This window comes from Zootermopsis nevadensis, unplaced genomic scaffold (genome assembly GCF_977971745.1).
Source record: "Zootermopsis nevadensis isolate Lab colony 2312 unplaced genomic scaffold, Znev_1.0 Znev_ptg000017l, whole genome shotgun sequence".
Classification (NCBI taxonomy): Eukaryota; Metazoa; Arthropoda; class Insecta; order Blattodea; family Termopsidae; genus Zootermopsis; species Zootermopsis nevadensis.
Genome location: NW_028259149.1, coordinates 17,997,849 through 18,018,623, shown reverse-complemented (window position 1 = coordinate 18,018,623; position 20,775 = coordinate 17,997,849). Strand labels below are relative to the sequence as shown.

Here is a 20,775-nt window from a genome sequence, read left to right as displayed (position 1 = left end):
TGATGCTTTGCCATGTTACATTTTTACAAATCAGGCTGTTATGGCAACACAGCAAAAATATTCATTATGGTTTATGTTCTATCCTTTGAAGTACATGTTGGGTAGATGTACTTACTTTGAGAAATATATCAAACTGGATATGCAATTTCTAGTCCATTCTTCTGTTCATTAATATATGCTGGTAACTTGTCTAATCTGCTACACAGTTTGCTTTGCTTGGAGAAAAAAAAGCAACCTAAACTCAGCTGTCACAGAGATAGCATGAAGTGAAGTGGTAAGAAGCTTATGAGTCCTCCAATGTGACATATTTCCCTTCTCTGTTAAATTCTGCCAGTATTCCTCATGGATGAAATGGAATAACACATCCACAGAATGACCTAATTTTACTGTCTGGCCAAAGAAGAGTTGTTTTAATTAAAAAATAAAAATTCGAAATGTATATTTTACATAAATACTTAATATTTTCAATTCATACAATGGCTTGTTATGAACAATGAGCTGTCTGGCGTATTCTGGTACACAACAGTGAGAAAAGGGAATAATTACTTCAACTTGTGCGCCCGATCTGCTCAAACTTTGTTATGAACACATTACGACTATTCCTTGTTTCTACATGGTTATGTCACACATCACTTAACCTCTAATCCTAACGGATAGAACTTGCAGCTCCTTGCCAATTCCTAACTGCTGATTATGTATTTATCATCCAGCCAGCTCTGACTAGCCCAACAAATAGTAACAATAAAAACGCTTAAAAGCAAGATAAAATGTTACGAAATTTAATTGTGAGAGCAAGAATCCGATATTTTTTTTTAGTGGAGTAGGTTATTAAAGACTATGTTGACACATGTTAAAGAATGAAGTTAACAGTTTCAGCAGTGTATCGTATACTATGAATGTTTAGTTGGTATTTTTGTGATAATTATTTTCGATAGGTTGTGAATCGAATTATACCCAATAGGGAATTTGTTGTGCCTAATTCATAATAGTATCACATATAATTAAGATGAGGTGAAGTGTGTTTCAGAAGCAAATATTACAGGTATATGTTTGTTTATTTAACAGCATTGTGGTTTAACAGGATCCGAGGTTTTCAGAACGATGTGGATATAGTTGGTGGCCGTTGGTCGTTGTGCCGTGTGTATTTGGTTTCGGAGGGGCATTCCACTTCTGTATTTAAGACTGAAGTTGACAATCTATATGCAGCATGAAATGAAAGTGATACAATGATTGTGAGTGAAGCATTTTCCAGGTAAGATTGATAGGCAATAAAAACAAACTGAACCGCAGTCATACAAGTTGAGCCTCGTGCATGGTACCACGACTCTGCCTGCCTATTTGACACATTTAAACATGCCTTCTTGCAGAAAATATTCAGGCCACAGTTTTGACAGGGAATAAGTGAAAGTCTCAGAACACCTTAAAGTCAACATTGATTATTCATTGCTGGTAGATGGTATAATTTTTTTCTGGGTCACATTTGAAGCTGTGTATCAGTTTGGCAGTTTGAAGTCTCTTTTGATATCTGTCCAGAGTGGTGATTCCTGAGTGAGAAATCTATTTGAATATTTACACCAGTCATGTATTTGTTTCATAAAGCGATCATAAATTAAGTTTGTTTTGGTGATGCCACAAGCAAGTCCAATTTCTTGTTTTGTTTGTTCATCAAGTTTCCTGTCAGTTGCCTGTCCAGTAAAAAACCAAAGCTTTGCCAAAAATTCTCTGTAATGTGACAAATCCCCTAACTGCTGTAGCTCTTTTAGCAGCTTGTTCATTTCAATTATCCCAGGAATGGTTTTGGCGTTACTGTTCCAGACTTTCCTGATGAAATCTAGCAACTCTTCCTGTGTTGTGAGATTTGAGTTGTAACGTGAGCCAGCCAGCAGTTGTTTGTATCTTTCAAGGTTTTGGAACATTTCGTAGATATCAGGGGATTTATTTTCGGTGAAGCTGAAACAGTTTCCTCCAGAGTAAAGCAGTTTCTGCCAAACTGTATTGCCTTCATTTCTTCCATTATCATGAGACATTTCAGCATTTGTGTATACAATAAAAATGCAGTCTTCAAATCTGCCTTGGCTTTGCAAGTACTTATTTTGTGACCATTGCTTCTTCATTTCACATAGTGACATGCAATATTTTAACAGACTGAAGTCTCCTTTTAACTGAAGAAACTGTGAAATCTCCGTATTCTTATTAAAGTGTGAACAATAATTCATTTGAAGGAACAATGTTTGCTCTCCAACTTTCAGTATGATGTCATTAAACAATTGAGGAGTGTGTGCTTGTGATGCCATTTGGAATTTCTGCCTTGTGTTCATGGCTCGAATAGACAGCAGTGCTGCTACATTAATTTTGAACTGCATGTTGGTGTCCACCCATCCAGTTTTCTTCATGTATGTATCTTCTGTGGTCTGTGGGCTAACCTAGAATATGAAACAGATTATAAGTTTTATGTATGTTTAAAAATTGTTCAGATTTGTATGGGATAAGATGACTAGTAGGTCTCTCTTATTTTTTAACTATGATAATTTTATTATGTTCTTATTTTATTAATTACCATTAATTCTTTTTCACATGTTCTCTAATCGTGTTAAACAGTGACTAAGCTGTGGCTTCATAACCAATTGTTTTGCACGACAAAATAATACATTTCACTGATTTCCCTTGAAAACAGAATACTGACTGCCATGTCTTCATGCTTCCTGACAGCAGTTTTCTTCCCTTGGCGATGAAGTGGTCAGATCTGAAGCTGAACTCTGTGATACCAATAGTGCACATAACATTACTCCCACTCCCCCAAATGCTCTCATGGTCCAGTGCTCAAGTACAGAAAATTTAATTTTAGAATGACCTCTAGTCATCGAGTTCAAATTCAACTAACCGAATTTCACAAAACAATTTCATCACATGGAAGACTGGTACATAACATAAAATGTGATATCGTTAAAATATAAAATTTTATTTTAAATGCTTTTCAGTGTGGTAAATATTAATGAAATGTGAGGGGAAAAAATCATGACTCATACGTTATGACGTAATTAGCCTCACAATATTAAATTTGTTTCTGCAATAAATGAACATCAAGGTCAGTGAGGCTTATAAAATTAAAAACAAAAAGGAAAATGTATGTTAGGTAAAAAGATGCGTGGTTACTTACTGCAGGGCTTTGTCGGTTGTAACAGCTGACGACCAGCGGCATGTTCGTCCTGGAACAAAAATGTAGCAAGTTCAGATGTGTTTTAAGATGTGTGTCAGATAGACACGTAGACCCTCTTATTCAGCGACTGCAACGAGAACGATTCTATTCTCTTGGTTTCACACTTGTGCAGCTTACAGATGAATTGAGATGAGAAATTTCCTGGCAATTCACAAAGGTCAAGGGTTAAATTCTGGCAAACAGCTCAGAATTGTTATGATATGTCTACTTTTCATAACTTGTTGGAAATAAAATCCATATAGTTTAATTTGAGCTTTATAAAAGGGAACAAACTTTAATTAGTTCTACAACTTTCAGTGTGGGCTGTTCCTCCACATTACCTGATGTAACTGAAATTATTCCAGGCAAATGGCTGACACGACCTTCCCTCTGCGTATTCAATTTGTAAATAATGCTAAATAAATAATTTAGATTCATTATTTAATGTTATATATAAATATTTTGATGGATATCACTGATTGAAGTCCCGGGCTCTTTAAAATGCAAATTTTCCATGCCTTTGAATGGATTCAGTGAATGTTGTACATCGGTCTGTTAAAAATATAATTTAAATTTTAATTTTCCTTACAGCACACTCCGTCCTTCACTGCCATTGGTGAGACTTGCCAGGTCTAGCTTACTGACTGACAGTTGCCTCTGCAGCTTGCTTCTCTCAAATGTCCGATGCGGTAGCTTCATTTCTCCAGCCATTTGTGTTTTTCCTCTGATGGAGTCGAACGCCGTGTCCACGCTGTAGTGTCTCTGTACTCCACGAGTTCTTCTACGGTTTTCTGCATCCTCACGCCTAACTTGTTTCCAAAAGACCTCGTGGGTCTCATCTCGCAGCAGATCTTTTGACTCTGCTCCTTTATTGAAATACGACGAAGCACCAACTGTATTCTGGACAGATGCCCCTGTGCCCGGTGTTTCTCCTCCAAGCGTACTCTCATCAGTTTCTGGACTGAGCACGGCTTTGCTGTTTGTATAACTCTCGTTTCCAGATGCTGAATTTTTATCTGTTGATGACTGAATTTCTGTTTGCACTTTGTCAGTTTCAGTGTTTGCATCTGTAAAGTCGGTTCCTCTCGTGACTCTGGTGAGACATCTTTGGCCTTCAGGGTTGTCAGTCTGTGAAACTGAGGGCTCAGTTTTGAGGTCTCCTTCACGTCTGTTATTCTGTGGGTCTCCATAAAATTCCATGTCTTTCTCTGCACTCGGTTCGGTTCCTCTGATAAAGCTTTTGTTATCATTTATGAATTTTTCTAATTCAGTTTCTTTAGCAAACAATTCTTCTTCAATGACTGTCTTTTTGTCAGCAGTTTTCATTAATTCTGATACTTTGGTCCTCAGACTTACTCCAAATGCTGTGTATTCGTAAGATGGACTTTGTAATGCTTTCACCCTTCTCATTAGCTGCTCCCTAAATTCCTTCTGTGTTTCTAAAACCGTGGCCCTTAACTTTGTGTTTGCTTCAGTCAGATGACCAGATTCCCGTCCCTTAATTAACAGAATCTCCTTCAGCTTTGCATTATGTCCCATCAGACGCTGTGTATCAGAATCCCTTTCCTGCACATTTCTCCCAAGCTCGGAACTTTCTTTTGTAAGTTGCATGAATATCGTTTCTCTGCCTTGTGCATCTTCCTTCAGCTTTCTCGTTCTCTCTGATAAGCTTTGAATGTCCGTGTCCTTGGCCTCAATCTCGGCTTTGAACACTTCACAGGACTGTCTAAGCCTCTTAATTATTTCTTCTCTACTTCGTAATTTTGTTTGCAAATCAGTTGCCTCATCTGTGACATTGTTTTTCTCGTTCTCTTTGATAAATAAGATCTTTTCCAGCTCCGTTTTCTGGCCTTCCAAATTCTCTAAAATTATCTTATTCTCTTGTAACTGATCCTCAATATTTCTGTTCGCGACCTCCTGAGTTTTTATCTGCCTTTCGAGGTCCTGAATCTGGTTCACAGTAACGTTAAAGTAACTTACTAGACCTTCCACGCCCGCTGTCTTTCCTTTTACTGTCTCTTCGTTCTGGGTTATTTCTTGTTTCAGTCTTATCGTTTCTGATTCGCTCTCCTTCAGCAGCCGTTCGCTTTCATCTGTCTGGTGCTTCAATTCTGCTCGCTTCTGTTTCAACATGCTTTCAACCCGAGCGTTGTCTTCTCCCAGGCTGAATATGTTCATTTCCGTTTCCCGAAATTTTTCACCAAGCTCGTCCTTTTGATTTCTCGTTCCTCGCAGTTCCTTTTCAAGTTGTAAATTTTCTTCTCGCAACCTAAGAATTTCTGCCTTCTCGTTTTGCGTGACTTCGCTCAGTCTTTTATTTTCGTCTCTGCATTTACGTATTCCTTGTTCCAGCTCCATCAGTTCTTGGTCAATATTCCCATTTTCCTCCATCACGTGTTGCAGCCCCTTACCCTTTTCCGAAATTTCCTCCGCCAGACTCAATGTGTTTCGCATCCCTTCTTGTAGATCTTCTTCAAGTCGTCCGCTTTCTTGTTCCAGACGTTCGATGTTGCGTTGATCGTCTTGTAGTTGTTTCCGGAGTCCGCAGTTCTCTTCCGTCAATTGCTTTATCGCGGCAGAACTGTCCTGTTCGTTTCTTACCAACGCCGAATTGTCGTCTTTCAAATTCCGCGTCTTCAATTCCCTCTCTTCAAGTTCTCTCTTAAGTCGTGTCTGTTCTTCCTTTAGGCATCCTTCTTCATTTTCCTTCAGCTTTAACTCGTCATTCAATCGCGAGTTTTCTTCTCTTAGGCATTCAATCGTCGAATCGCTGTATTGCAGTTTTTCACGAAGACTTCCAATTCGATCTGTCGCCTCCTCGACCCTGAGGTCGTCTTCCTCCAGTTGTCTCTCGACTTGAACGCGTTTTTCCGTCAGTCTTTCTAATTTACGTTCATTACGCGCAATTTCCTCTGCGACGCCTTCAATTTCTCGTTCTTTTTCCTGGATTATCTTATCATATCGTATATTTTCTTCTGTGACTCGTACACACTCTGATTCTTTTTCTCGTAATTCATTAGCAAGACGTGAATTTCTCTCTCTCAGGCGTTCAATTTCCTGGCCTTTCTCTCGGATTTCTTTACTCAGACACTCGCTTTCTTCCGTGAAGCGACTTATCTCGGGTTCCTTATCGCGCAGTTCTTTACAGAGCCTCGTATTTTCCTCCGCGAGGCGTTTCGTCACTGTTTCTTTCTCACGCAGTTCATTGGTCAGCCGTAAATTTTCTTGTTCGAAGACTCTTACTTCAGACTCCTTATTCTTTAATTCTTCAGCGAGAAACTCGTTTTGTTCCGCCATGTTTTCTGTCTCTGATTCCTTTTCTCGTAATTCGCTGGCAAGACGTGAATTCTCTCCTTCCAGACGCTCCGTGCGAGTTTCTGTCTCTCGCGGCAGATTTGCCACTTGCGCGTTCTCGCCCTTCAGCTGTTCCGTGTGTAGTTCCTTCCGCCGCAGTTCGTTCCTCGTCTGTTCGATTGTAAGTTCCGATTTCGACACCCGCAGCGCTGTTTCGAGACGCGCGTTTTCATCCGAAATGTTTCCCGCCTCCGATCGTTTCTCGTGTAAGTCGCTCTGCAGTCGAGTCCTGTCTTTTGCCAGGCGTCTCAGCTCCTCCTCGATTTCCTCCAGTGCTTTTTCATACTTGGTATTTTCCTCTGTAAACCTTTCGACGTTCTTTTCCGTCTCCTCGAACGTCTGTCGAAGTCTCTCATTTTCCACCGTCAGAATTTCTAGTCGTGGTTCATTTTCTTCGAACGCTCTGCCAAGTCTCCTGTTCTCATCTCTCAGTCTCTCTTCCTCCGTTCGTTTTTCGTGCAGTTCGTGCCGAAGACGCGAGTTTTCCTGTGTCAGTGCTTTTATTTCTGACTCTCCCTCCTCTATCGCCAGAGTGAGCACAGTCTTGTCGTAGATCAGCTCTCGTCCTCCTTCTCCCGTTCCACGATCTTCGTCGCGCTTTCCTCCAACCTCCGAGATGCCGTCTTTTAATTTCCCCTCGGCTTTTCGACGCGGCGACTTCTCGTGTCCCGTCTCGTTAAGCAGAACAACAATTTCTTTGTTTTTGTTCGCCAAGCCGCGAAATTCTTCTTCCATTTCCCGCAACTTCCGGCTCAGGAGTCTGTTCTCTTCCCTCACTCGTTTCGTGTCTCTCTCCTTTGTCTGCATCTCCGTTTCCAGTTTCTTGTTTCCGTCGGAAATAAAAAGAGTTTCTTCGTCTTTCGATCTCATCTCGAGATCCAGGAGATTCCTCACGTCTTTCAGGTGAAATATCTCCGTCTCTTTGTCTTGGAGCTCGAGTTCCACCGCCGAATTTTCGCTCCTCAGGCGCTGGGCTTCTGTTTCCCTCGTCTCCAGTTCCTTCAGGAGCTCCGTCTTCTCTGTTGTCAGGCGATAGATCTCCGTTTCCTTTTCCTGCAACTTTCTGGCGAGCTCGTTGTTACGCTCCCTCAGATCGCGTATTTCTGTTTTCCTGTTTTGCAGCATTTTCCCGCGCTTCGATGTTTTACTCTTCAGCGTCTGGACGTTCATTTCGCCTGTTCCTGCGATCGGCGATTCGGTTTCCGGACCCGTTTCCCCGCGCGCCGGATGTTTTTCTGTGACTCCGGACGCACTCCGAAGATCTCTGACTGCACTTTTCTCGATCGGAATTTCGACAATGAACGAAGTTTCGACTTCATTGTTTGTCGATTCTGAACCCATTTCGCCATTTGTATTTCCCTGGAAAACAAGACCGTGTATTTTTAAGCTTTAGATTTTGTATTGGATTACGTTCTGCAGGTTTACATGTAAAAAGCACGTCTGGTAAAGCCTCTCCTATTCTATTTGCACGTGACTTTTCGTATTATATTACGTTTTAGCAAATGACACTCTAGAAACGACCTCAGTAGCATTAATGTTGCCTGTTGGATGAATTTCCACTAACGTTTTGTACATTACTGATCTGTTCTCGTGTTTAAATGACGTTGTATCAAATGCAGAGTTTGTAAAATGTTGATTGAGCAGTTATCATACTTGAAGTCGATGTCGTGAAGTGTTCACCTGGCGAGATAAGAATACGACAGCGAAGTTTTTCTTACGAAATGACTGTTAGATATTTTATCTCGGGTAATGTTGGCAGCACCTACCGGGGTCGATCGCGGGCCGGGGTTCAGTTCCACCCCGCCGATAACGAGGAGCGAAGTGAGCAGGTTGTCGCAGTTCCAGTATGGGGCGGTGTTCCATGTCGTGTGAAGTGGCACGGGGCCTCGCCACGGGCTGATCCCCATGCGTGAGAAGCGATCTACGGACAAAGCGTAAGTTGTAACGTGCTGTTTGCATATTATTTGCATTAATTATGCACGCCAGACGAGCGAGGGTTGCGATCTGCCTGACGATGGAGACAGTTATGTTCACGGCGATAACTAAGCAACTAATTAACGGGAAATTCCACCCCCTTCCCATTCTCTTATTGTTTCCTAAGACCCATCCTAATGTTATCCTCCCATCTTATTCTTTGTCTTTCAAATATTTGTTTTCCCCAAAAAGATCACTGCATTCCCTGTCTCCCCCACAATTCTTATTGTCTCTATGATTCTTTCTTTCTTCTTTCCTTCCTTTCTGTTTCAGACGCTCGTATAATGTGATAATATTTGCAATCCCAAATTTGCATCGCCACCAAATGTACGTAATACTCTCTCGTTGTTCTACCCTGAGGATATTTCGTCGCTTCTCGTATTCAGAAAGCTAATAGTCGCTCACCTGGTCAAATTCCCCGCGTCTTATAGAACCAGATGGGTTGCAGAGTGTTCTTAAGATTCCACCGAAGCTCTGTCCGACATTTGGCGACTTACTTGTACCCCATGTCCAAACCCCAAGCTGAAAGACTGTCTGTAGCCACCCGCCTTACCTTGAGGACGTCTCTTTTCGCGGTCCGAGGACCAGCACTTGACGTAGAAACTGACCTGAGTATAAATGCGCACGAAACCGGAGCTGGGCGGATTGGAAACAGCTGCACCGTCCAGCAGGAGCTGTGATTAAGATGGTCACCCGGTGAGCCTCTGTGATAGTGTGAAAGATACAGTATCTTGATTGACGTGATAATCTCCCTCGTTTCTACACGCGAAAGGAATGCGATGCAGAGTGTGTCCGAAAATTCTGGCACCAGTCGAAAAATATTTCTACCAATTTAAAGTTATGTTTGAAGACCAAAGTGTTCCATCGAATTCTGTCCTGACACTTATTCCTGGCTCCCAAGATCTACCACAGTTTTTCAGCCTCGCTAATTTGTTTCTGGACGTCAAATATGACACTTCTTTTGCTACGACATCCAGCGATGTCAAAATGTTCGCAGGACTTTCCAGGCTTTTAGAACAGCCTGTAGATGAAACTCATCAATCTTTAGATGCGATGCTTTTTATTATCATTCCTGTCCCTTTTTTTCGATGTCCTCGGTTCTTATCTCGTTTAGTTAAATCAGATTGAAATCTTATCACCAAAGACCTGTTCTGATCCTTCGCAGAAATCAGACTCCTCGCTTCCACGCATGCGCGTATTACACAACAAAATGTCCGCCCGGTTGTCACTCTTATTCGCCCTTCTAGTTGTAGTTCAGTTCTGACTCCTCCGCATGCAAATATAACTTTGTTTCTACTAAAATTCATAGGATTAATGATCGGTAGATTAATCTGCAAGGAGATTCCGTTTCCGGTTGCGTACGTCATGACATAAAGATCATTAATTGGCGAGCGTGGTCGCCATCAGTTAAGAAGTTTGATTGTTCCGGGCATTGAGGTTATGTAAGAAATTGAGAATTTAAGTGTCTAGGATATTTTATTTCGGAGTAAAGAATGCGACACTATGAAATTAAGTTTCTGGAGACAAAACATGGTGAAAATCAAATGGACGGACCATCTCAGATAAGTGGTTCAAACGGCCATGAAGATATCGATTGTGGCGTGTTCTAGCGTCTGTTGAAGGAACTAACTGCTGCGTTGATGTGCAGCCATGTGAGGAGTCACAGGTCCATTGACATTGTTTTAACCCGTAATGCAGATCGTAAAATACCTGAGTTGCCTTGCGATGAAGCGTTCTTTCTTTAACAACGCAGTTTCTTTGAGCACAGTGCCCCCTCCTTCCTGCTTGCTAAGGGAATTTAAACCATTTCTGTAGGTGTTCTTTGTATTACTCGTTTTAATCAGCATTTCTCCATTTCCTTTACAACAATGGTTTCTCCTGATGGTAACCTCAAACTGTCTGTGTGTTTTTTTTAAAGATCGCGCTTTGCTGTTTCTGATTCTTTTAGAATAATTTTTGTTGATAATGGAATTGATTAATGTATTCATTGTCCCCGCAATATCATACGTGAGTAACAAATGACTCACGCTATGCTTTCTGCACGCCACTGTTCTGAGTCACGTGTCAGGAGCGTGCAAATTGCTGACCAGGGACTAGACAGTCATTTACTGCAATCGCTTTCTTCGTGTTTCAAACGAGGAGATAACATGCATCTTGGCGATACGTGGACTGCTTTTCTTCTACAAATCTACCTTCTGGGACAACCTGCGCTTCGTGAACACCTCGCAGTGTGCAAAAGTTTCCCAGACGATTCGGCAAAGAATGCATAATTACGTGTTTATAACGTGTGTAAGTAAAATCTACATGAAATTTCAAGAAACCGGAGTGCTGTGACATACACGTTGACAAACGTTTGTGCTGCCATCTTTTAACATCCCCAGTATACAGTCATTCGGGGAGGCAGCAGCCGGCCAGTTAGGCAACCCTATATGCAGTCGTAAAATGTTCCAAAGAGTCGGCGATTGCAACTCGGTAGCGCGACGGAAGGTTGTGCTCGGCGGATTGGCTCGCTGTCTAGCCAGTGTAAGGCCGGATGTCGGCTGAACAGGTTCGTGAGTAGTCGTGTCTTGGCATCAAGTAAGTCGTTCATTGTTCCTGCATTCAGTGTCAAAAGTGCATCGAGAGACGAGCGTTTTGTGACTTGTTCATTTGTTTAGCAGCAAACTCTGTATGTGTCAGCTGATGACTCCATTGTCTCGACGGTCGGAAATCGATTCCTGACGGGGGCACAGGCTTTTTTATTCGCTCCTCGGGCCCGTTCGTCCACCTGCGGATTTTACGTACGACGAAAATGGGCACAGTGTAAATTGTACGGTTACGAAGGGGTTTAGAGTTGTGACACATCGATAAATATCGATATTAATTCAGTGGTGCAATTTGTGGCTAATCAGTTAAATTTAACCCGGAAAGTCATTGTGTTCAGAAGGAACCGTCATTGGGTGATATCACAAGCTCACAACAGTTTCATGTCAGCGTCAGGTTACCCCAAATCGGATATTCGTTTGAGGGTTTCCAGCCATGGTTTTGTCCTGCCAACGTTACGTTACATCCGTCCGTTCTGCATGTCCACAGCGTCTCATCGTTATTGATGTATCCGCGCCAAAAGTTGGCAGATAATTTACTCAAGTCGTGTAAAATCCTCGTTGTCCGACTTCAGATCTAATGTTGGGTTGCAGTTGTCAGGTGTGAGGCTTCCGTCGTCCCCTGGAGGAGTTTGGACGTCCTTGTAATTTGAGGTTCGATCGCATTCTTCGAAGTCTCCCCCCCCCCCTGCCCCGTGATTCATGTTTCTGTGACACCGCGTGACCTTCGCTGGCTTATCAGTCTGCAAGTAGATAGTAAGAGACTGGCTGTGGTGTGTTTTAGGAATGACTCATTTATTTGTCGGCAGACTTCGCTTCGCGGATTAAACGGGTTATATTCAAAATAGTTCTGACTATTTACCTCTGAAATTGCGCATTGTTTGCGCCAATATACTTTCAACTGTTTGAAGCACAGTGCCATCTACAGAATGTTCCAGTTACTACACACGAACTCCATTATTAACGAAACCATTGGCGACAGTGTGTTCCTGCTTGCCGTGTTCCATTGTTGTAATTTTATCTGTTTATCGCTATCTGGCCACTTGTCAACGGACAATCGCGTCTTGTGCCTCAAAAACATTGTTTCCAGTCTGTGTTCTGTCTGATTTAAATGTTATTCTGTTTATAATTGTTTATCTTCTTCTGAGATTAGATAGATACGCAAGTCACAGAAGAAATATATCAGACTACAGTAGTCTTGCCATTGTGTATTAGTTTTATAGACGTGCATTAAAGAGGCATTATCGTCGCCCTGACAGCGCTACAACGCAGAAGAAAGCCGTGTATCTCAAGTACGTTTCGCGCATAACGGAATGCGAGTTTGGGCAACACTTTCAGACACGACGAAAGAAATGTATCAGGGAAAAAAAAACGTTCGGTCGCCTGTAAACAGTGGCTTTGTGTACACAAGATGGAGTGCGGGGACGTGCAGCGAGGTTCACAATGAAGCGAGCACGACGTGCCTTACCCCCAGCTGCGTCCTATCCTGAGCTAGATGAAACCAATCCACACCATCCCGCTCTATTTATTGAACGTTCGGGTTTCTTACGTCCTCCAGTCTACGCCCGGATGTTCCAGATCTACGGGAGTTTTTTTTTTCGATTAAAATTGTGTATGTGTTTCTAATTGCTTCCGTGCATGCTATATGCCTCGCCCATTTCATCGTCTTTCGCCCAAATAATTTTTGGCTATTCGTAAATGGTAGAGCCTGGCTTCTGATTGTCAAAGCGTCCCGTACTTTTGGATTAATACGCCGTCAACTGACCAACTTTTGCTGCCAACAATTCCAGTGCGATTGTCGACTCCCGCGTTGTGGAGGAATTGGCCAAGGTCAGCGACTTCCTTCTCGCTGTCATGACGTCACCTCTCGACAGCATTTGTTATCAAGGCTGTTGCAACATTGTGTATTTCCGCCTGCAGAAGCCTTTTCGTTCCTATGGAGAACGAAGCTCGTCTACATAATATTTAAAAGTTCAGTCCGTACCGCGAAGAAAACACCGCACTTCACCATTTCGATCAGCTGGTTAACGCTGTTTGCCCTGAGAATCTTACGAAACTCGTAAATACAAAACGAAGAGTTGTTGGTCGTCGAAGCAGGTGGTACATATACTTACCACTGGGCTTTAAAGGGCTAAAATGTGATAATGTAATTAATTATTATGATAGTAAAGGACTTCTTTGCGGGTTTTGTGTAGACTCGTTGGTAGGAGTCTACAGTATGTTTCTGCAAAAAAAAAAAAATCACCGCCTTGAGAACCTCAGAGTACCCACGCGTCCGACGTAGACTTACGCACAGTTTCTTATTCGAGGTATTTATAAACGGAAAACTTGCGACAAAGAAACGTGTCTCGACACAGCGCAGTTGTGACAACCAAACAAATAAAAGAGAACGTTGATATCTGAGATTGATCGTTGGTTTAATGTGACGGGCTTCATGCGGCCCGCGTGCCTTAGTTGCGAGGTACCAAAGTGCTGAAAGCGGACGATGTCTTGAAGGAGACAGTCAGTGGGTTTGACGTCGGACGGGACAGATTGGCTTGCGGAAGAGCCTGCTATTTATATACCAGGGGGGAAGAACACTTCGAAGTTACAGACTGCCTTGTTTCCTTAAGACAAAACGTTACGATTTTTAAGAATGTAGCTCCTGGATTTCGTATTTTATGAACCGATTCGCGAACCTGTAAAGGGTACTTTAAACATTTCAAGGCATTCGACAGGAAATATCGTTACTTTTTATTTGAGTGTTCATATGAAGGAGATATATTCTTAATATCTGCGAGGTTTGTGTTATAATTTAAATCACAGTCTTCATTGAAAACGTCACGTCACGTAAATATATAAGAATTCAGTCCGTACCGCGAAGAAAACACCTAACTTCACCATTACGAAGATCGACTGGTTAACGCTGTTTAAGGAAATGGCGGCTGTTTACAGCGAGAAACATACGAAATCAATAAGTGCAAAATGTCGCGTTATTGATCGTTTAAGAATTACGTGTAGTTGCTAAGTGGGCTGATCAGGTCGGGAAACAATCCCGAGTCGTCCAGCTTGTAGGGTAATCAGCGTGCTGATTGAACCGTCCCCCCCCCCCCCAGCATTCCACAGACCCTTTTTTTGGTCTGAGGTACGTAGAGGTCTTCTTCATATTAGTGGTTATATCGCGTGTGTCTACGCCCTGGAGTCTGGCGTACAAGAATTCGTGGAAATTCGCTTACATAAAGGACGCTTAATCACATGGGCGTGTGATGCAGATAGGGGAGTATCTGAGAAGAAAGATACGTTCACATGGATAAGAACCACGACTAGGTTCCCAATTTGTGGTCCGAGGACAGATGATGGCCGACTTGCTTCAGAGTGGCCCAGATTCTGGATAATCAAAATGGCAGGCGTTGTCATGGCGATCCATTCAGAATAATAAATAGCCCGCCTCCGTGGACAGCGTCATCTACATTTTCGCAGTTAATAGCGAGTTTACATTAGCCCTGTGTCTGTGACCTCTTGGCACAGCACGATTGACCTTACGAGGCAGATCGTAATTCAGCATCAGATAGTGAAGTTACGTGCTTTAGAATTTGGTCTGAAGCCCTTAAGGTTATCGTTAGTGAAGTCCTGACTTGACAGGACAATTGGACAGGTATTTGGTTGGATGAAGTTCTCGCAGTGCTGAATGTGTCGTTTTGGTCCTCTGGGTTGAACACATTGTGGATTTCTATGTCGATATGAGGGTTTTGAAGCATCATACTGTCATAGTTAGTTCATTTGTTGATTAATTGTTTCATTAGTTTTTTTTTGATAATTGTCCAACCATTGTGAAAGGGTTATTTGCAGCCAACACAGAGTCGGACAGATCTTACGTTAAGTCCGGCCGACCCATAAGGGACAATTTCGCGGTTGCGCTGTCTAGAAAACACATTTCATGTCTTGGTACTAATTGTCGCCTCGTGTCGTCATTTCAGATTTGGATGAAACCAGCGAGACTGCACCATGAACGAAAACAATAACGATGAAGCTCCAGTGATCGCGCCCGGAACTGACATTAAAATCAACAATGCTCTGGGCAGCATTTCTCACATACCACTCCCACAGTGGAAGGCAGCGGTGGAAACGAGACCTCCGAATGACGAGCCGAAGTGGAAATCAAAGTACGAAGAAACTGAGAAAAAGAGAAAATCACTCCTCACGCAGACGCAGAAAAGTAAGTAGTCTGTAAGTTGATTCCACTTCCCCCCCATGGGTGCACTGGGTCTGTCAGACATTTTACAGTGCCCCGAATTTGCGATAACAAAATTGTACTTTCCGATGTATGCGTCGTCGTGAAAATGAGCTAAATCCGACTGATTATTTTAACTGAAATGTTTGAGACAAATTAAAAATTTTTCGTGAATTTAATTTCGATATAGGATATGAAGTTTTCATGTATTGCAGACCACCGAGAATTTGCTGACCTGGAGCGGCGCTACCAGCATCTGCACAACGACCACAATTCCGTGAAGAAACAGCTCGCTGACAAAGACGCTAGGCTTGTGCAATTACAGACAGGTGAGTGGAAAGGAAGATGAAACGCCACGTTTTCTTCTCGACTGATATTAGTAAGATTTTGCTTGTTCAGATAAGTGACGGGTATGTGAGCCCATGAACTGAGTTTTGCTGTGTGAGTTGCGGACGGCGTGTGCTCCAGTTTCAGAGAAGGTGTATCGCGAGTACGAAGCGCTCAAGAACAAGCATGATGTGCAGGCGAGGGTCATGCAGGATGCCATGAAGTCAGCGTCACAGGTAACCTCCCAGGTTTAATTCGCTTTTGTGTACGATACGCAACTACTGCCCCAGGCCTGATTCTGCGATTGCCACTTTTAGTAATTTACATGATTTTTGATTGTAATAATTTGTTCCCCGTAGTGGTACATGCAGAATCGTGAACTGAAACGAAAGAGTTCGTTGCTTGCTCAGAAATGCCTCAAAGAAGGAAATGTAAGCGTAATGGACGTCGCTGACGAAGCTGACACAGCGACATCTGCAGATGGAGAGTTGGACAATCTTATGAAAACTATTAAAGGTGTGTTTAATTGTCTTTATTCTTTCTTTATTTTTGCGCTCATCCCGTAAACGGCGAGCATTCAGAACACCGAGGCACGTGCATTTTCTGCTTCTCAAGAACGCCGTAGAGTTTGTTAATTATTTATTTGTCGGGTGATCGCGCTGTGTAGTGGTGGGCCCGTTTGCTGACATTTCGGAGTATTATCGTGTTGCGTTTGTACCATTTGTATTTTTGCAGGACTAAATCCATGCTAATTCGCGGAGGGAGAAGAGTAGAGGTTAAAAACGTGAACAAAAGCTACATTTTAATAGTCGGATACGCAGCGCAGCTGTGTTCTTGAAAATAATGCCCTTTGACAGTCTAATTCTTCCCTTTGAACTTCCTTAGTCCTTTGACCGTTATGAAGACCGTGCGACTTTACAGAACTGACCGACGAGGTCGGACAGCTGCAGGCAGAGCTGAATGTCACGAGACTGCAGGAGTTTGAAGCTCAAGAGCATGCAACGAGTCTGGAAAGCGAACTGGAGGCAGAGAGGACTCGGCGGACGACGGCCGAGGCGGAGCTCCACGAGCTGAGAACGATGAAGGACAATCTTGGCCATGTGTCGAGACTCGTGAAGAATGAGATGACTGCGCTTCGAGAGCTGTGTCAACACGAGAAGGAGGAGGCCCAGAGGGTGAAGTTCGAGGCCGACAAGGTACGATTCCTCGACAGAGTGGTAGGTCTTGGGTTAGTGCGGATGGATGGATGAGACAGTCTCTGTACGTGGAGTGCGGCTGTGCGCGCTTGAAAAAAGACGAAGACTGTGATATCTGAGATAACTTTCAATTCTAATGTCTGTTGTTATATGGGATATCCAAAATAAAGTTCAGAGACTTTAAAAAATTACGCGTGGTTTATAATAATTGCGGTTGTTACTCTGCAGGTGCAGAAGGAACACAACATACTGAAGCATCAGAGCGTGATTCTGCTGACAGATGTGGTGGGAGATGAGAAGCTGATGCTGCTGGTACAGGAAGTGGAAGTGCTGAAGAGATCCCTAGAGGATGAGCGGCAGAAACACGCACGAGAACTGCAGGAGCTGCAGGTATAGATGGGGGGGAGGGCGGAGATTGTGAATTTTTAAATTCAACTGAGTAACTAACTCTTGTAGCCGAACCAGAAGTTTCAGTGCCACTGATAGCGACGCATGCTATTTAATACGGTTTTGAATCGTTCCATCGTATGTTATCAGGGTCTGTCCGATCTATTTTTGTACTGTTCGTGCATTCCCTTCTCGGTCTTATGTTGGCCACTTTCCGTATGGTCGTTCTGTCGGTATTTTTATGCATTTCCTGTACGTGAACATTAAAAGATATTCTTTTCTGAAAAGTGCCCCACACTTTATTTATCGTCATTTCTTCGTCATCGTCCGTTGTTGCAGGAGAAGCTGGAAGAGCAGGAGAGCGAAGCGCAGCTTGAACTTATGGAGGAAAAGTTGCGTCTTGCCGAGTCGGAGCTGCAGTGTGCGCTGCAGCGAGCAGAACAGGCCGAGAAGCGATCTTCGCGACTTGTCTCTAAAGGTAACGTCACATCTGTCGGCCCGTTGAATCAAAGCGAGAAATGCGAAGTTCAATTAACCTACCTGCAATCTGCAATACAAATTGAAGTCGATTACCATCAGCGTTGATCCTCTGGGTTGTAATACTGTGTGGATGTGTAGTTTCATAGGAACATACTGCCTTCACATGATGTTATGACTGAAAACCAGCGTTGATATCTTTACTGGTGAAAGAACCTTGGCTCGTAAGAATTAGTTTGCTTTTTGTATTTGTACTGTCATACATTAATCAAATGATCCTTTATAACTCAAGGATGATTAATAGTGAAAGTAATTAACCCCCTCAGCAAGTTGTGGTATTCCCCATGAAGATGATCGCGCGATTTTTCCATCATCATCTTCGCAACCCTTGTCTTTGTAGCACGTTCTTCCTCTTCTGTATATTAATCAGAATTGGAATCGCATATTATTCGAGCTTCAATTCCATCAACCCGCAGTCGGTGTTTCGTGGCCGTGTTACAAACCCAGCGGCACGAAAGACTTCCTTGTGTGATGACATGACCAAATGATAAGAAATGTCTCTCTGAGAAATGGTCTGGAAGGTTGCGTGTTGTCTTTGCCGGTGGCGTCGGAATCTGTAGATAATATAGGCGGGATTTTAGCCTTGGGGTGCAGCACTGTTCGAATTCTTTCACACATAATACTAGCTGTCGCTGCAGAGGCTGATATTGGAGCAGTGTATGATTTTATAATGCAGAACCACACTGTGAAGAATAAAAGTTCTTTTTTCAAAGTGAATGCCAAAAATTTAAAGCAAAACAAAAGTATATCGATTTTGTCTCGTCTTTTACGGATCTGACGTTGTAATATATGGTACTACGATCTTCTTCATAAAGACAGTTTATTTCATTTGTTATCGTAAAAGTTGCGATAGTTCCAGGTTTTTTAATTACACGCTTAAAATTATTAAAACGCTCTGAAGCCGCTGGTGATTAAGTTACCGCCATCTGCACATACTGTGACCAATTAAATACCTAGGCACTTAACGTTAAAGTTTCCTTCAGCATCAGTTTAAGTAATCACATTTATGCATTTCATTTCTCTGTCGTTTGGCCATTCTTTCTCAAGGTCATTGATATAAAATTTGTAATTTTTTTTTTCCTGTTGCAGTAAATCAGCTACAAGATGAACTACAGGCAAAGGCATGTCCACCTCCACCACTGCCCCCTCCTCTTCCACCATGTCCACCCCCTCCACCAGTATCCTGCCCTAGAACCTTCGCTGTGTCTTTGAGACAGGGAATTTGTACTTCCGCTACAGACGTGGGCTCAAGCGTGGAGACTGGGAACCCAGTGCTAGAGATGGCCAACATGCTGGGCATCTCTCGCAAACCCTCGGCAGCTGCTGCGTTGCCTGGTGGTGAGGACTCGCGCCAATTACGAGAAGTCGCAGCACAGACCTATAATTTATTTTTGTACATTGTTTACTTTATGTTCATGAATGTTTCATTTCTGAAATGTGAGAGATTTAAATTAAATTTGGTTCTGTGGTTATGTACAGTATAAATTTTTAGGCATGTTCTGATCTGTATCATTTCAGTATTTCTCCTGTAAATCAAACATTATCATATTTTACGAAGGACTCATTTTTGAAAAAAATGATTTTACGTGAAATCATGATCTCACTAAAATCTATAAAATTTATTTGAAATGTTTTCTTTGCATTTGTTATGAAGAATTATATTTATAAATGGCTTATAAATATTTATTTCAGGTGCCATTGATGACATCATTAACCAAATTAAGGGAGGCAAATTCACGCTTAAAGCCACGGAGGTAAGAAACTTTTTGTGGTGTTCTTATTGTCACTTAAATTTTTGTAATAAGGAAGTTTTTATTTAGTGATCATTTGCTGTTAAAGATTTTCAGCCTTAAGGGATAACTTTTGTGAATGGGTGAATGAACATTCTGTTGAGCGTCATATGTCTTGTTATATTTTCACCGCAGAAACAAAAGGAGGAAAAGAAGGAGGAACCACCAGCTGCAGTTCAAGAAATGCTCAACATACTGGGGACGTTGAAACGCCGACGACGTAACTCCCCACAGAAGTCGAGATGGCCCGCGCCTGCAGATGTCACTCTGTAAATAATTATCAGTTAGCTGATAACTTATTTCTATGAGTGTCAGAAGAGTTTCTAAAGTGGGCATCGTAATCGGCTGTGAAAATTTTGTGAGATCTGATTTTCTGCACAAAATAATTTGTTTCTTATTCAAAAGGCAGCAACAAAGATTTTGTCTTGCCAGTTTTGTTTGAACTACGAAATTTCAGGTTGATTTCTTTGCTCCTTATATCTTATAGTAGTTATTGTGATGGTATTTGGTTTGAGAATTTTTATGCTTTGACAAGAATATGAAAATTATTATTATTACTGTAATATCATTGAGTACTATTATGAAAATTGGTCATCCAGTGTCTGATACACGTGTGCTAGCGAAGTGAAAAAGATAGTCAGGGAAATGTCTAACAATTACAGGAATTTATGTTGTCGACTATTATGCTTTGAGAAAATGTGTTTTTAAGTAACCCTAAAGCAGTGCTAAAATGAAAGTTGTTAACACTTTGTAAACATAAACAAAGATTGTTAAGAAGCATTAAGTCCTGTTTACTGAAGCTGGAAAAATATGTGTGGCAGAAACATTGAAACTCTAGAAAGTTTTGATGGCATCAAACATTTGTCAGTTTTGTTGTACGTTTTTTATTTTAATAAATAATTTTAATTCCCAAGTCTGCCACAGCTGGCAAGTGACCAGTTGAATACTGGATTTGAATTTAAGATGAACAGACCTCGGAATTAAGAACTCTGGACACCGTTACATCATCCGAAGGGTAGTGGCACATTAAAATATTAAAGTTTTTATTTAATATCTTTTGAATTTCACTAACCCGACCTTACCGAACATAACCGTAATCTACCTTTAAGCTAGTATAACTGAACCAAACCCAACCTAAAATAATTCAACTTAACCTGATTCAATCTGATATAACCTAACCTAACCTAAATGCTAGCTGAGTTAAGAAGCACAACTAACCTAA

At 42.0% G+C, this 20,775-nt stretch overlaps 2 protein-coding genes across 9 annotated transcripts; one reads left to right on the top strand and one right to left on the bottom strand.

Annotated features, from left to right (window-relative positions):
- Window positions 1–1,036: 1,036 nt before the first annotated feature.
- LOC110834629 (uncharacterized) lies at window positions 1,037–9,203 on the bottom strand. Its single transcript, XM_087350889.1, has 5 exons — window positions 9,078–9,203; window positions 8,317–8,471; window positions 3,786–7,909; window positions 3,158–3,206; window positions 1,037–2,423 (listed from the first exon to the last, which is right to left on the bottom strand). The coding sequence occupies exons 2-5, from the start codon at window positions 8,455–8,457 to the stop codon at window positions 1,494–1,496; spliced, it is 5,244 nt and encodes a 1,747-aa protein (XP_087207015.1). The 5' UTR covers window positions 8,458–8,471; window positions 9,078–9,203; the 3' UTR covers window positions 1,037–1,493.
- On the top strand, window positions 1,112–20,599 carry LOC110834619 (shootin-1). 8 transcript variants are annotated; one of them, XM_087350923.1, is made up of 11 exons: window positions 1,112–1,252; window positions 15,063–15,301; window positions 15,532–15,645; window positions 15,785–15,879; window positions 16,003–16,159; window positions 16,565–16,839; window positions 17,068–17,229; window positions 17,566–17,704; window positions 18,853–19,101; window positions 19,456–19,517; window positions 19,689–20,599. In XM_087350923.1, exons 2-11 carry the CDS (start codon window positions 15,091–15,093, stop codon window positions 19,824–19,826), a joined length of 1,602 nt encoding a protein of 533 aa, XP_087207049.1. In that variant the 5' UTR covers window positions 1,112–1,252; window positions 15,063–15,090; the 3' UTR covers window positions 19,827–20,599. The 8 variants fall into 8 exon arrangements, with proteins under 8 accessions (XP_087207049.1, XP_087207048.1, XP_021929684.2 ...); XM_087350922.1 differs by lacking the exon at window positions 1,112–1,252 and adding an exon at window positions 8,343–8,484; XM_022073992.2 differs by lacking the exon at window positions 1,112–1,252 and adding an exon at window positions 10,655–10,813.
- The last annotated feature ends 176 nt before the right edge of the window (window positions 20,600–20,775 follow it).